Below are 13,917 nucleotides of genomic sequence, written 5' to 3'. Positions count from 1 at the left end.
GCCTGTGCACTTAAGATCATCAGGAGAGACCCCTCTCTAAGTCCCACCACGGTTGCAAGCGTATTTGCTGGGGACAGAAGAGAGGGCTTTCTCAGTGGCTGCATCTAGATTCTGGAACCCCTTTCCCAGGGCGGCCAGAATGGCCCTCTTCTTTCTGTACTTCCATCGGCAGGCAAAACCTTTTATTCCAACAGGATTTTAAAAGAGAATGTTTTTAAAGAATGGTGTAGAGAGTGTGCTGTTGGTTTAAACTGAACTGTTTTAATGGCTTTTTATCCCTTTATATTTAATTTTATTCTTGTTACTAGAAGTTTGAATTGTTTAAATACTGTGCATAGCTCAATTATATTTTAATGTTCACCTTTTGTATGATTTCAATTGTACTGTTCTATTACACTGTAAACTACTCTGCGTCCTGATTTTGAGAGAAAGGCAGGATAGAAATAAACATAATAACAACAACAATCATAATTTTAAAACATCAAAAATCTAGGAAACAACCCTGATTATCAAAAACAACCTAAACAGATTCAAAAATTAAGGCAAATCTTCATGAAGGGATGGTAACTTGTAGACAACCAAGGATTTATCTCTCATTGTCTGGGCTTGGAACACACATTCATCTGACAGAAAAGACTGTGTGGTCACTCTTAGAATATGCGCCAGAAGATGGTGGCTTGTCAATAGAGCCTGAAATGCTAGTTCTGAAAACTGATTTGTTAACTAGTACAAGTTGGAAGATTAAATTGTCCCTGAAATTCATAACTGAAACAATCTCATTAGCAGAATTAAAATACTTTCATTAGCTGCTTAGTTCATTACTGAAGATATTTGTTATCAGAATGTATCCTGGGATTTACAAAGGATGGTCAGAAAGTTGTCACCATTGACACCAGGGCATGTTTTGGTACTGGCTCCTTCAAAAAGGGTGTTTTTGTCATTTTAAAGTTGCCTTCTCTGTAACCTGGATTTTTTATCCAGATGGACCTCAAATTCCATGCAATTAGTGGCTGTGGATAATGCAAGTCTATTAAATCTGGAAACTGTCAGGTTGGAAAAGGCTGTCCTAAAATATGGGATCTCACGTTAGAATCTGTTAAGTTTTGTCATTGATTTCTGTCTCTCTTCTATTCATCTCCACCAACATGTACATTGTTAATTTACTCTTCAAATATCTTGTTGGTTAAAGATTACTAAGAAATTATGTGGTTATTTCAAATATATGACACAGCAAATGCAGCAGTAAATAAGTGACTAGGGCGCGTTCCAGACACGCGCAAAGTACGTACTAGGTACGTACTAGGGTTAGGAAACCCTGACAAGGACACTCTAACCCTAGTACGTACCTAGTACATACAAAATGGTGGCGCCGATTCTACATGGATGCCGTCATTGGGATGTCACAACCGCGCCGCCTTCAAACAGAGCAGCGTGGAAGTGACATGCTGGTGCAGCACGAGGGCGCCTGGGGCGCCCTTTCCCGAGCGCCAGAAGAAGCTCCGAAACAGAGCTCCTTCCAGCTTTGCATCACTGGGCGGAGCCTTTAGACGGCTGCGCCAGCGACGCAAAGCAGAAAGGGGCCAAGCGCACCCTTTGTTTTTGTCCCTGCTGCCATCGGGTGTCCTTGGGACATGAAGCTCCAAGGACACCCCTTTTCAGGCTGCGGGGAAGCGGCCTTTTGCTGCTTCCCCACGACCTGGAAAGCGGCGGATCAGGGCCTCAGAGGCTGTCGCTGTGGCAGCTGAGACCCTGATCCAGTGGGGAAAGGGGCGAGAATAGGCTGCCCCAAAGGGGCGGTCTGTAAACCGCCTAAAATAGTAAATGAAACAAGAAGCTAGACTAGGCAGGTGTCTGTGTGATCCAGCACTGCTATTCTTGCATTCTACGTCTACCCTTGCAACAAGCACCTGTCTTTGCAACATGTTTTTATTCATCATTTTTTGTGTTGAAAAAGAATGGTATAACCCACAAGGAATGCAGGCCTCAATAACTGATTCAATACAATAATGACACACAGAGACATAAATACAGAACATAAGTTCTATAAGCGTCACTACACACTTACCCTGGGCTCAATAAATGAATGGCTATAAGTTCCAGCCAACAAGCATATTTATTGGATACATTCATTCCCATGATGTTGCTGGACCCACCTGGGTGATAGTAGTTGTTAAGAACTTTCAAAGCAAATAACACTCCTAAATCCAAAATAAAGCAGAAAAATCACATAAAGAAAAATTCTCATGCATTATGAAAACCAAACATAGGCACTTGTTACTCTTTGTATGCTACTATGGGATACCAATACATCTTTGTTCACCCTCCAAAGAAGAAAAAATAAAACACAAGTTACAATTTTCTGCAGTTTTTGCAAGATTATTTATTTTGATACTGGCTGAACTCAAAGTGGAAATACATCTATATCCCTGTGCTTTAAAAGCATTTCAGCACCTTTTGGAATTCCCCAAATTGGAGGGGGGAAAACAGCTAGAAAGTATATAACAAGGATCTGGCCATCCTATCTAAATGTCAGAGTAGAGAGCACTCTGGGCAGAAAATGACAGAGATGTGGCTATGGCCTGGAACTGGGACAAGGCTAACAAGATAACTTGAGTTCAGGTGGTAGACTTGATAACTCAACATTTGGAGATTCCTGAGTCACAAGAAGGTGATGACAGAGGGACAGGAGGTGAAACCAGCAGGCTTCAATTCTGCAGAGTCACAGCTGTCAGGTGACAGGAAACTGGGAGACATACCAGGAGTGGGATGGACTCAAACCCAAGGTGAGGAAACTGTATAGAAGAATGTGAGCTGATTGCTCGATGTGGCGATGGCTCTATATAGGAGTCTGGCGAAGCACTTTGATAGTCTACTGCAGTGGTTCCCAACCTTTCTAATGCCGCAACCCTTTAATACAGTTCCTCATGTTGCGGTGACCCCCGACCATATTGGAGTGGTGTCTCGGTTCCTAAGACCATCGGAAAACACCTATTTCCAATCATCTTAGTCTTCTCACAACATGCCAGAACCTTCTGGATCCAGTCCTGTTCCAGTCCTGTTTGTGGTTCTGTGCCTTCAAGTCATTTCTGATACACAGCAGACCCTAAGTGTGACCTAACACAATATTTTCTTGCCATGATTTGCTCAGAGGGGGTTTGGCATTGTTCTCTTCTGAGAATCCATGGTTGAGTGGAGATTCCAACTCTGGTCTCCCAGAGTCCAACACTCAAACCACTACACTACAATATATGATAGACCACTTTTAAATTAAAGTTGTTTTTTAATTTTTGTATTAACAGGATTTTAAAGAATTGTATCGTGTTTTTGAACTTGTATGTTGCCTTGGTTTCTGTACTGGGAGAAATATGGGATATTAATCAATCAATTAATTAAATTTTGCCTTGTTTTGCCTTATTCCACCCCACTAAATAAAGGAGAAATGAAATGGAGTTGTGGGTACAAATTGTTAAACAAAAAAGTCTTGTGAGACATGGGCAGGTTTACACACCGCCATTTAGTACGTAATGAATACGTACAGGGTTAGGAAGGGGCGGTGCTTCCGCACCCCCCAACCCAGTACGATTCTGTACGTACAATATGGGCGGGGCCGTTCCACACGGCGGCCGCCATATTTACGTATCTGACGCTGTGCGCCGCACGTGTCGCGGGCGTCTATGACGTCGCGAGTCCGCCCTGGCGCCTCGCGACGTCAGAAGAGGCGTCGCTTAAAGAAGCTCCATTTTGGAGCTTCTTTTTCGGTCCGTGCGGGAGCCGCGCGTGTGGCTGCTGCAGCTCCCGCATGGAGCAAGCAGCGGTGGCGGCATACTGCCGCAAAGCGGCGGTCTGTAACCGCCTTGGTAAGCAAGAGGTGGACCATGTTAAGAACTGCATTAGGCACCTGCGGAAGTAAAGCACCTTGACACTGCTTTCACTCTCATCACTCCATCCTATGGAATCGGGGATTTGTAGTTTGTTCGTGATGCCAGGCTGGGCTTTGAAATCTCAGGCGAAGAGCGGCAAAAGGCTTGGCTGCATCTACGCTGGAGAAATAATCTGGTTTGAGACCACTTAACTGCCTGTGCTGAAGTGCTGTGGATCTGGGAATGGTGGTTTGTTCCAGCACCACAGCAGAATGGCAGTTAAACCCCTGTAAAGCTCTCTGACCAAGGTGACCCTCACCCCAAAAGGTAGGGCACTCAACAAAAAAGTAGGACATGACAAAAAAAAAGCTAAAAATACCCAGTAATTAAAATTCATGCTTCTTAGCCATGATCCGAAATGTAGGACATTTTGAAATTTGACAGAAGAGGACATGTCCTGGAAAAGGAGGAGGATGTCTGGTCACCTTGTCTCTGGTCCAAAATACACTGCAGAAATAAAACATAGCTGGACTGAAATGCCCAGAGTTCCTCACCAAAGCTGCATCCACACTGAGGAAATAATCCAGTTTGAGAGTGACTTAACTGTCCTGGGATAGTGCTGGGGAATGCTAGGAATTGTAGTACACAGTGGCCCCAGAGCTATTTCTGACAGGGAGTCCCATAAACCTCCAAACGTAGTTGAACTGCAGTGCCCAGAATTCCTCACCAGGTGGATCCACATTGAGGAAATGGTCCAGTTTGAGACTGCTCAGTGCTGGGGAATCCTGGGAATTGTAGTCTATTGTGGCCTCAGAGCCATCTCTGACAGAGAAGTCTCAATGTCTCCCAAACACTAGCATTCCCAGGATTCCCTAGCATTGAGTGAAAGCAGTCACAAAGTGGGTTATTATTCCTGCAGTGTGTGAGAGAGATATAAAGGCTAGGGACTGGAGTCGTTCAGTAACTCACAAAAGGAGGATATAATAATAATAATAATAATAATAATAATAATAATATGTTTTATTTATATACTGCTATTCCAAAGATCATAGCGGTGAACAGCAAGTAACCTAATTAGCAAGTAAGCTAATTTTGCCCCCAACAGTCTGGGTACTCATTTTAGCGACCTTGGAAGGATGCAAGCCTGAGTCGAGCTTGGGCCCTTTTGCTGGTCTTGAACTCGCAACCTTGTGGTTTCGAGTGAATGGCTGCAGTACAGGCATTTAACCACTGCACCACCAGGGCTCTCTTTACTAAAACGCAGCATTTCCAATAAAAATATGAATATTCTAAGAACAAATTTGAAGATATCTTACCTGAAAAACCAACAGCACAGCTTTGTTCATATGAAGGATCACTCAGAAGTTCTGCAATTGTAAATTCCAAAATCATGTATACAACTCCAACTAGCACTGAAAATAATAGGATTATATAACCAAACCACACACTTCCAAGCCTCTTCTCCAACTTGATTCCCTTCCAAAGTAGGGAGACCATATTAAAATATAGATGCCAGTCATCTGCATGGTGAAATGCTGAAAGGTACAAACGATGCCAGTCTCTCCTGTAAAAACACTCAGTGACACTGATACATGTTTGCATCAGTGGTTTCAGTGGTTGTAAAAAGAGAAAAATGTTCACTGCCAAAGTTGCAAGTGTGACAGGTGGAATGTTGTTAAGCCCAACTTGATATATTTGAGAAAATAACAAAAGCAGTCCAGCATTTAGTCCTTTGTGTCTCCGCTGCATAATTGCTTCTTTTATTCAAATAAACTTGAACATGAACACTGATGAAATCTAGTTGTAGAATCTGAAAAATAATAATGTTTGCAATTACCTTATCAATAATGTGAAATAAATAGTAGTCTGTCCTACTTACAGGCTTTCTTTTATACAACTCATAGCAAGACAAACAACATTTTTGTCAAACACCACCTACATTGGGAGAAAAGATCATGCAGCCATCTAGATGTTGCTGGACTGCAAATCCTCACAACCCTAGCCAGCTATATCAACAGTGAGGAATTTCAGCCCAACATCTGGGAGATACAAGATTCCTAAATGTGACCTAAAAAGGAGCTGCTGGATGGAGATTGGTAGCAGACAGTATCACTGAATAATACAGTCGGCCTTCCATATCCACAGATTCTGGATCCACAGATTCCATGGCTTGAAAATATTCTCCCCCCCCCCCCAAAAAAAAATATTCCCAAAAACAAACCTTGATTTTGCCATTTTTTAAAATAAAGAACACCATTTTCCTACGCCACTGTATATATTGGGAATTCAGTATCACTACAGATACCAAAGCCACACTGTATTTTCCCTCTGTCCCAGGCCAAGCCATCTACTTTTTAGTATATTAAAAAAAAAAATACAAAAACTGGCCACAAAAATCTGGGTCTTATCCATGAATCGATGTAAGTATTGCACTTTAATTCATATCTTATTAAAAAAAATGAACCACCCTCTTCTTTGAGTGGTGTAAGCTTAGTCCATCCCAGGAGCACCTAAAAGGAGCACTGATCTGTTCTACTCTCTCCACTACGCCGCCGCTTCTGGCCTTTTGAATGCCCGGGCAGGAAAATGGCAGCGGTACCAGCTCTTTGGGGCTCCCCCTCAAATAAGCACCAAGAGGAATCAGGCTTTGAGTTTGTTTGTCAGCTTTTCAGGTTTAAAATCAAGCAAAGTTATCACATTAAAGTTGAAGGCTATAATCACTGCTGGTGTAGTTGCCATTTTCTTTGTTTTGCTATCCTTTTTGACACGTGTCATCACACCATAGCCATGATGTTTCCTCCTCATCCATCCGGGCTTTAGGTTGAGCTGTTATGGCTGCTGGAATTTTTTAAGTTCTTTGGCATCATTTTACTTTGCTTTGTCCTTTATATCCTTTGCTACATGCCCTTAAGTTTTACCCCGACTTATCCACAGGCCAAAATCCATAATTTTGCTCCCAAAACCTGCCCTTGACTGCATCTGCATTGCAGAAATAATTCAGTTTGGCCCCATTCACACTATAGAAACAACCTGGCGTGAAACCGGGTTATTTCCATGATGTTTAAAATGCACCTGGTGCCATTTGCGGGAGAGGGGGGATGGAAAAAACCACTTAACCCAGTGTATGTGACACCAGGTCCTTAAGTGCATCTTTTTTAAAGGTCCAGAGCAATCTGGATCTTCGGTAGTGTGAGTACGCTACCAAAATGACCTGAATCATGAGGATCATTCCTGGACAAGGAGGCGCCTCCACATTGAAGCACCAGAGCTCTCTGACAAAGAAGGATAAATTTCTCACAAAACTATGATTCCCACAATCCCATAGCATTGAGTCATGGCAGTTAAAGTGGTGCCAAACTGGATTATTTCTGCAATGCAGATGCAGCCCTCAATTTATACATGAGATCGATTTATAGTCAAATATATACAGTATGTAACAGATATGCTTTTATACTCATTTTCACATCTATACTTGACCTTCAGTTTTTGTAAAGAAAAAAAAGCACATATTCTTGAACACCTCTGTGGAGTTTTGGAATGTAATCTATTGTCGACAAAACATTACAGACTGCTTAAAACATTCTTCGTCCAACCTCTGCTGTGTTTATTAAAAGCCTAATGAAGTTTTAGACAATGCATGATTTATTCTGTATCCTCCAATGGTTTCCAAAACATGCCACAGCTTTCAAAATGTACATACATACAGAAAAATCCTGAAGTGGATGTTTGTTTTTAACTAAGAGTGCCATGTGCCTACATTTTTGTCACCTACACAAGACACAGTAAATGTCTACAACAACATATTCTAGGAATTTTATTGTTCTTTATAAACCAATGAAAATTATTTAAAGATGTTAATTTTAAACAGAACAGTGCTCCTTTTCCTGTTTTTTTTTAAACAAATGAATCTAGTCTGAAGAACTTGTTCAAAATAGGGGAACAAAGCAACACTAAAGCAGAAAGCAACTATAAAAGATGAACTACAGCCAGCTTGATTCTGCTTCAGAAACAAGATTAATTCTGCATAGAATCCAATGGTAAAATAGCCTAAATCAATTTGCTAGCTGCAACTAGTAGACCTACTGAATCAATGGGATTTAATATGTGTTGACTTACCATGGAACAATCGAGTTAAAGCTAACAATTAGATTTAAGTCATTATGTGAGTTGGTACATTCCTATTCTAAAACCAAATTGTAAATCATATGGATATAATAGGATTTATTAGATTGAAAGTGTTCAGGATCATATCCCTTTTGATTACTAATTTCAGAACTTTTCAAATCAACACTTCAAATTAAATCCACAATATGGAACATTTTAGCTACTTAACATATAATAATAATAATAATAATAATAATAATAATAATGTTTATCTATAATGCTCTTTCCACCAAAGGGTGGAACACCAAATATATACATTCAGAGACAAAGATAATAAAACAACACTATTATGTTGCCTCCTTCCCCTCCCCTCCTTTCTCACCCACGCAACCCATTTCAAAGGGAATGCAACCCTTTCCAAAGACTGTAACAGTTGTTGGTCATGAAAAGAATGGCTTCTTTAATATTCTGAAACCAGAAAGATCTGTGGTTCACATGTCCACAAACAATGAAACCTATGTAAAGGCTGTTCCCAACAATTATCAGTTACCCAAGATGAAAAACAGACAAGTTTTCCCCAAACTGTCTGGTGGGGCACAATAGCATGCTGTCTTGAACAAATAAGCTATCGTGTTGGCTGCATCCACTACTTTATGCTTCCCATGTAGCACTGATCTTCCTACACCAATACACAGGCAGCAAGATTGTCAGAAGTGCAGAATGCACCATAATTCTTCAGTCTCACTTACCAGTACTTGAAGAGTTCATTTGGACTACAGACCTCCTATCTGAAATCATGATCCTAAACATAACCCTGAAACTGGGGGTGTGGGAATATATGAATATAGGAGTAAAAGTCAAAAAAGGAAATACAGTCACCCCTCCATTCTCACAGAGTTGATATCCATGGTCTTGAATATTAATGGAGAGGCAAGCTCATTTAATTTCAATGGTGCGTGCCCCTGCAATGCACACCCTGTGTGTGCTCGGGGGCACATGCCCCATTCAAGTCTATGGGACTTGAATATTGTTAAGTCTCCATTTTCACGGGGGGGGGGGGGGGGTCCGGAATAAATCCCCACAAAAATGGAGGGCCAACTGGATATTTAAAACTTGTTAACTGGCTGAATTTGGATGCTATTATAGTCTTGTGTCCCTATACTCTGTGCCCATCAATTGTTGGGAAGGCATATTCACAAGATCACAACTTTTCCATCTTGTTGTTTTTATTAAATACAGGTCAGCAATATATCTGAAACATAAACTGTGATGATTCTCAACTGTCCATCTTTACAGTCTATGGTAACCATTGTTTGTCTCATTTTGGATGAAATGTCAAGATGGACAAAAGCTCCCATACTTGTTCTTTTTACGATACACCATTGTTTAATGTCCAATCTAAACAAACAGCCATAGGCTTAAAGCAGATACAGTCACTTGTCTTCAAAGAACCTAGAAAGATGTAAGAGAAAAAAAATGAAGTACTATGCAAGGTAGTTGTTTGAAAGAGGCAGGACATCTGATCCTAAAACATGAAGCTGTTATAATGGAACCATGAATATTACACAGACATTTAGGATTTGTGCTGTAGTCTCACATTTTTTCTAATTCCATTTCCTTTTATCTTGGATTTTTCTTGAATAATGCTATTTGATAGCTTTTAAAGACTCAGTTGCTTTTTAGAACTGCATGTTATAACTTGCAGTGAAAAAGAATTGAGGTAGTTCAAAAGAAATCTTCCAAGGTAAATTATGTAAACTATTTGTAAGCACATTTTTGCTTCTAGACGTTGAATCACACAGGGTGAAATTCATTTCAGCAGAATACTGAATATTAAATATGAAACATGGGTCAATTTCTAAAGCAAGTGCTTGCAATTTACTGAGCACTCAAGGGCTCACTTTTGGCTGACCAGTATGTCTGTACTGGGACCCAGTCATTAAGAGTCTTGCTTTAATCATCTCTGTGCCTAAGACTATTAAGATCAAATGTCTACTGGACCATACACTGATGATACCTGTCCCGATAAACGCTTTATAATGTTATCCTACTACTTGCTACAGACCAATAATCACAACATATTTAAACAGAAATTATGAACAGCATGACAAATGAAAAATACCCTAAAGTCAATTTGAAACGTATTACTTCACAATCCAGCATACAGACTGCTCCCTAATCACCTTAAGTCATTAAGTTTCAGCACACCTGCAATATCACAAATGCTGTTGCAACTGTGACTGTAGAAAACATGACGTTTATGAGTGAAACAGTCCTAATGTTCTTCTAACATAAATAGCTAAATTTAAACAGCAAAATTAATGGTAGTCTCAAAATTAAATCTAGCATATTATGAAAATGCCTGGTAGACTGTAGAATGTAAGCAGAATAGCTTATCATATTAGAAATGGGAGGATTCTTTCTCGCTCAACAAAGGGACATTTAAAACTATTGCCACGTACCACCAATGCTCCAGGGCAATAAAGACACACCTCTGCCAGCAATTTGGTCAGGACATAACAAATTCAAATTGACAGGAGCAATCTGAAATGTGATGCAGTGGGAATAGGAAAAGTGAAGGTTATACTGAAGAGCAGAGAACTAGTACTTATGCCAGTGCAGTCCTCTGATAACAACTTGGGAAGCAACTTTTATACAAGTGTTTATATAAATGGGATTTGAGGTTGCAGTGGGCCCATTCATAACTTCTACTGTGGTTTGGTGGGGAATATGGATCACAGAATTCCTTCTAACAAATGTTACAAACAGGGCATAGGGAAGGAGCAAGATAGATGTGAGGACAAAGAATTCCTTTAAAAAAATAAAAATAAAAACTGAAACAACAGTAATAGTGCCATCTATTCTGCTTTGGTCAGACCTCACCTGGAATACTGTGTCCAGTGCTGGGCACAATTCAAAAAGGATGTTGAGAAGCTAGAACGTATCCAAATGGGGGCAACCAAAATGGCGAATAGTCTGGAAACATCCCCTATCAGGAGAGACCTGGGGAACTGCGTATGTTTAGCCTAAGGAAGAGAAGGTTAAGAGGTGATATGACAGCCCTATTTAAATATTTAAAGGGGTGTCATGTTCAGGATGGAGCAAGCTTGTTTTCTTTCCTGACAGTAAGAGCCGTTTGACAGTGGAACATACTCTCTGACCACATTAGCGCACTACCCTCTTATAGTGCCTCTATTTCACTTTTACTGCTCTGGCTGTCGCCTACTGCATTCTAATGGAACTTGAGCATCCACGAATTTTGTTATCCACAGGGGGGTCCTGGAACCAAACCCCAGCAGATAACAAGAGGCCACTGTATTTAGGTCAGCTATTCAGCTGCATAACTTTTATCTTAGGTCCAAAATACACTGCAGAAATAATCCAGTTTGAGGCCACTTTAACTGGCCTGGCCCAATGCTAGGGAATCCTGGGAAATGCAGCTTTGTGGGTAGAGAGATCATGATCACCTTCGAAACTAGAAAGAGGTTGGCAGCATTCGCTTTTGTAGACTGGACACCCAAAACACTTTCCAGAAATAATCCAGTTTGAAACCGCTTTCACTTCCCTGGCTCTGTGCTAGGGAATCATGGGAAATGTAGTTTTGTGAGACATTTAGCCTTCTCTGACAGAGAGAGCTCTGGTGCTACAATTCCCAGGATTCCCTAGAAATGAGCCAGGGCAGTTAAAGCCGGTTATTCCTGCAGTGTGTTTAGGACCTTAAGCCTACTTCCTCAGATGCATACATCCATTTGTAGTTTTGTGGGACATTTAGCCTTCTCTGTCAGAGAACTCTGCTGCCACAATAAACTACAATTCCCAGGATTCCGGGGGACAGTTCAAGCAGCCTCAAACCGGATTATTTCTGCAGTGTGTTTTGGATTATTATTACTGGATGTGGAAGTCCTGACCCATGACTCCTGAAACAGGGCCAATGTTATGCTGAGTAATAGCAGGCAACTTGGACCCAATCTTGCTCTTACCTTCCAGTGGCAGGAAAAAACATTCTTGAGTTGCCAGGTCTATACAAACTGCAGAGGCTGGGGTCTTTATGCTGAGTGCTGCTTGTTTTGAAGGGTTTGGGGTTTGTTTGTTTGTTTAAGGATCTGCATATAGGTTTTTTTTATTTTTATTGCTTTTAGGGCATCATAATTTTGATTGTTTTAATACACAGTGGTTTAATTTATTATTTTATACTCCCATTTAACTTTTGATATGTTTTTTTAATCTGTATGGTTTTAAAATGTTGTTAGCCGCCTTGATTCCCATTATTGGGAGAAAGGCGGGATATAAATAATAGTAATAATAATAATAATAACTTGAATATTTACACAATACAGAATATTTCTGCAGTGTGTTTTGGAACTAAGACTTTGGAGGCCAGGGCTGGAATCACTGGGTGACTTTAGGCAAGTCACACTCTCTCAGCCTCTGAGAGGATGGCCATGGCAAAACAAACAAACACCAAAACAAAACCCCTCTGAAGGAACCTGCCAAGAAAGCCCCAGGACAAGGGGAATGGCCATAAGTGGGAAACGACTTGAAGGCATACAACAAAACTAAGGGCGGCGAAGGCACCAAGGAGGGAAAGCCATCCTCAGTGGACGCCATTTTGTAAAGGAGAAGACCCCCTTGATCTCTCTCTTCCCCCTCCCCTCCTTAAACTTACGTTCTACGGCGCGTCCTTTACGGCGGAACGGAGCAGAATGCGCCACCCACGTGACCCTCCTGACTGGCCAATCATGATCACGGGAGGGATTGTGACGTGTTTGCCCTAGCAACGCCTCAGAACAAATATAAGGGAAGGCCTTTATTGGGCAGAGAAGCTTGACCGCGCCTTCTCCGCCTCAGGGCCTTCTATCTTCTCCCTCGTCGAAGAAACTCAACCCTTTCGAAGCCAGAGCTGCCCACACAGCGCTATTTGCCCCCATTTAATGCTTATGGCTGCCTCCCGTGGCGTTGTGGGCTTTGTAGTTCAGAGGGATGGGGATTTAAATGGATTCTCAGCCAGAGAGCCGCCTTGGTGGACTACAAATCCCAGAGTGCTCCACCTGAGTAGAGCTGTGAAGGCCCCAGGGGAGCCAAAAAACCCAAAACAAATTTTGTTCCTGGTTTTTTCCCCTAAATGGTTCAAAAATAAAATATTATATAATTGATTTTCTTCCTTTTTAAAAATTTTTATCTTGCTTTCTTCCTGGAAAAAAAACTTAAGAATTTTTTTCTCCTGAATCAAGATTTTTTCCTAAACCATGCTAAAATAAAATATTCCATAATTGATTTTCTTCCTTTTTTTCAATGTTATCTTGTTTTTCCCATTTTTCCCCCAGAAAAAAAGAAAAAAATTGATTCCCCCGTGAAAAGGCGGGCTATAAATAAGTTATATTATTACTGTTATTAATTATGGAATATTTTATTTTAGCTTGATTCAGGAAAAACATGGACAAAAATTGTGGTTTTTTCCCCCCCTAATGTTTCTGTAGGCCTTCACATCCCTGCTCACGATGAGACGGCCATAGGAATAAAGTGGAATGCTAGCACTATAATGGTGTAGTGCGGTAGTAACTACACATTCGGTGGTTCCCCAAACTTTGGCCTTCAGATGTTTTGAACTTAAGCTCCCAGAATTCCTGGCTGCTGGCCAAACTGGCAGGGGCTTCTGGGAACTGAAGTCCCAAAAACCTAGAGGACCAACGTTTAGGGGTCACTGAGTAGGCCTTTGATTTGAAGCCATCCGGCCACGTTCATTTTTCAGGGAAACGGTTGCTCCTGAGGGAATAAATAAACACATAAAACACCCAGCTTCATCTTTCTCCTCTTGCAGCTTCCGCATTGCAGAAATAATCCAGTTTGATACCACTTTTAATTGCCAGGGCTCCATGCTATGGAATTTTGGGATTTGTAGTTTGCTGTGGCACCAGAACTCTTGACAGAGAAGGCGCAATGTCTCCCAAAACTA

General features: G+C 41.1%; 1 protein-coding gene across 10 annotated transcripts in view; it reads right to left on the bottom strand.

Annotated features, from left to right (window-relative positions):
* RHBDD1 (rhomboid domain containing 1) overlaps nt 1-12,858 on the bottom strand; it is a 32,595-nt gene extending 19,737 nt beyond the window's left edge. For 3 of the 10 annotated variants that reach the window (XR_006103042.1, XM_042459620.1, XM_042459621.1), the window contains exons 1-3: nt 8,714-8,987; nt 5,177-5,670; nt 2,066-2,198 (exon numbers count right to left, since the gene is read on the bottom strand). Coding sequence is in view for 9 of the 10 variants with exons in the window: in XM_042459620.1 (XP_042315554.1) it covers nt 2,066-2,198; nt 5,177-5,609 (566 nt within the window). In the remaining variant the exon portion in view is untranslated. Of the gene's footprint in view, nt 1-2,065; nt 2,199-5,176; nt 5,671-8,713; nt 8,988-9,227; nt 9,417-10,847; nt 10,991-11,944; nt 12,121-12,630 lie in introns of those variants that run through there. The other 7 variants (XM_042459616.1, XM_042459617.1, XM_042459615.1 and 4 more) reach the window with 7 other exon arrangements.
* Between the last annotated feature and the right edge of the window lie 1,059 nt (nt 12,859-13,917).

This window comes from Sceloporus undulatus, chromosome 3, assembly GCF_019175285.1.
Source record: "Sceloporus undulatus isolate JIND9_A2432 ecotype Alabama chromosome 3, SceUnd_v1.1, whole genome shotgun sequence".
Lineage (NCBI taxonomy): Eukaryota > Metazoa > Chordata > Lepidosauria > Squamata > Phrynosomatidae > Sceloporus > Sceloporus undulatus.
Note: the sequence above shows the minus strand (reverse complement) of the source record. Positions and strands in the feature narration are given on the sequence as shown.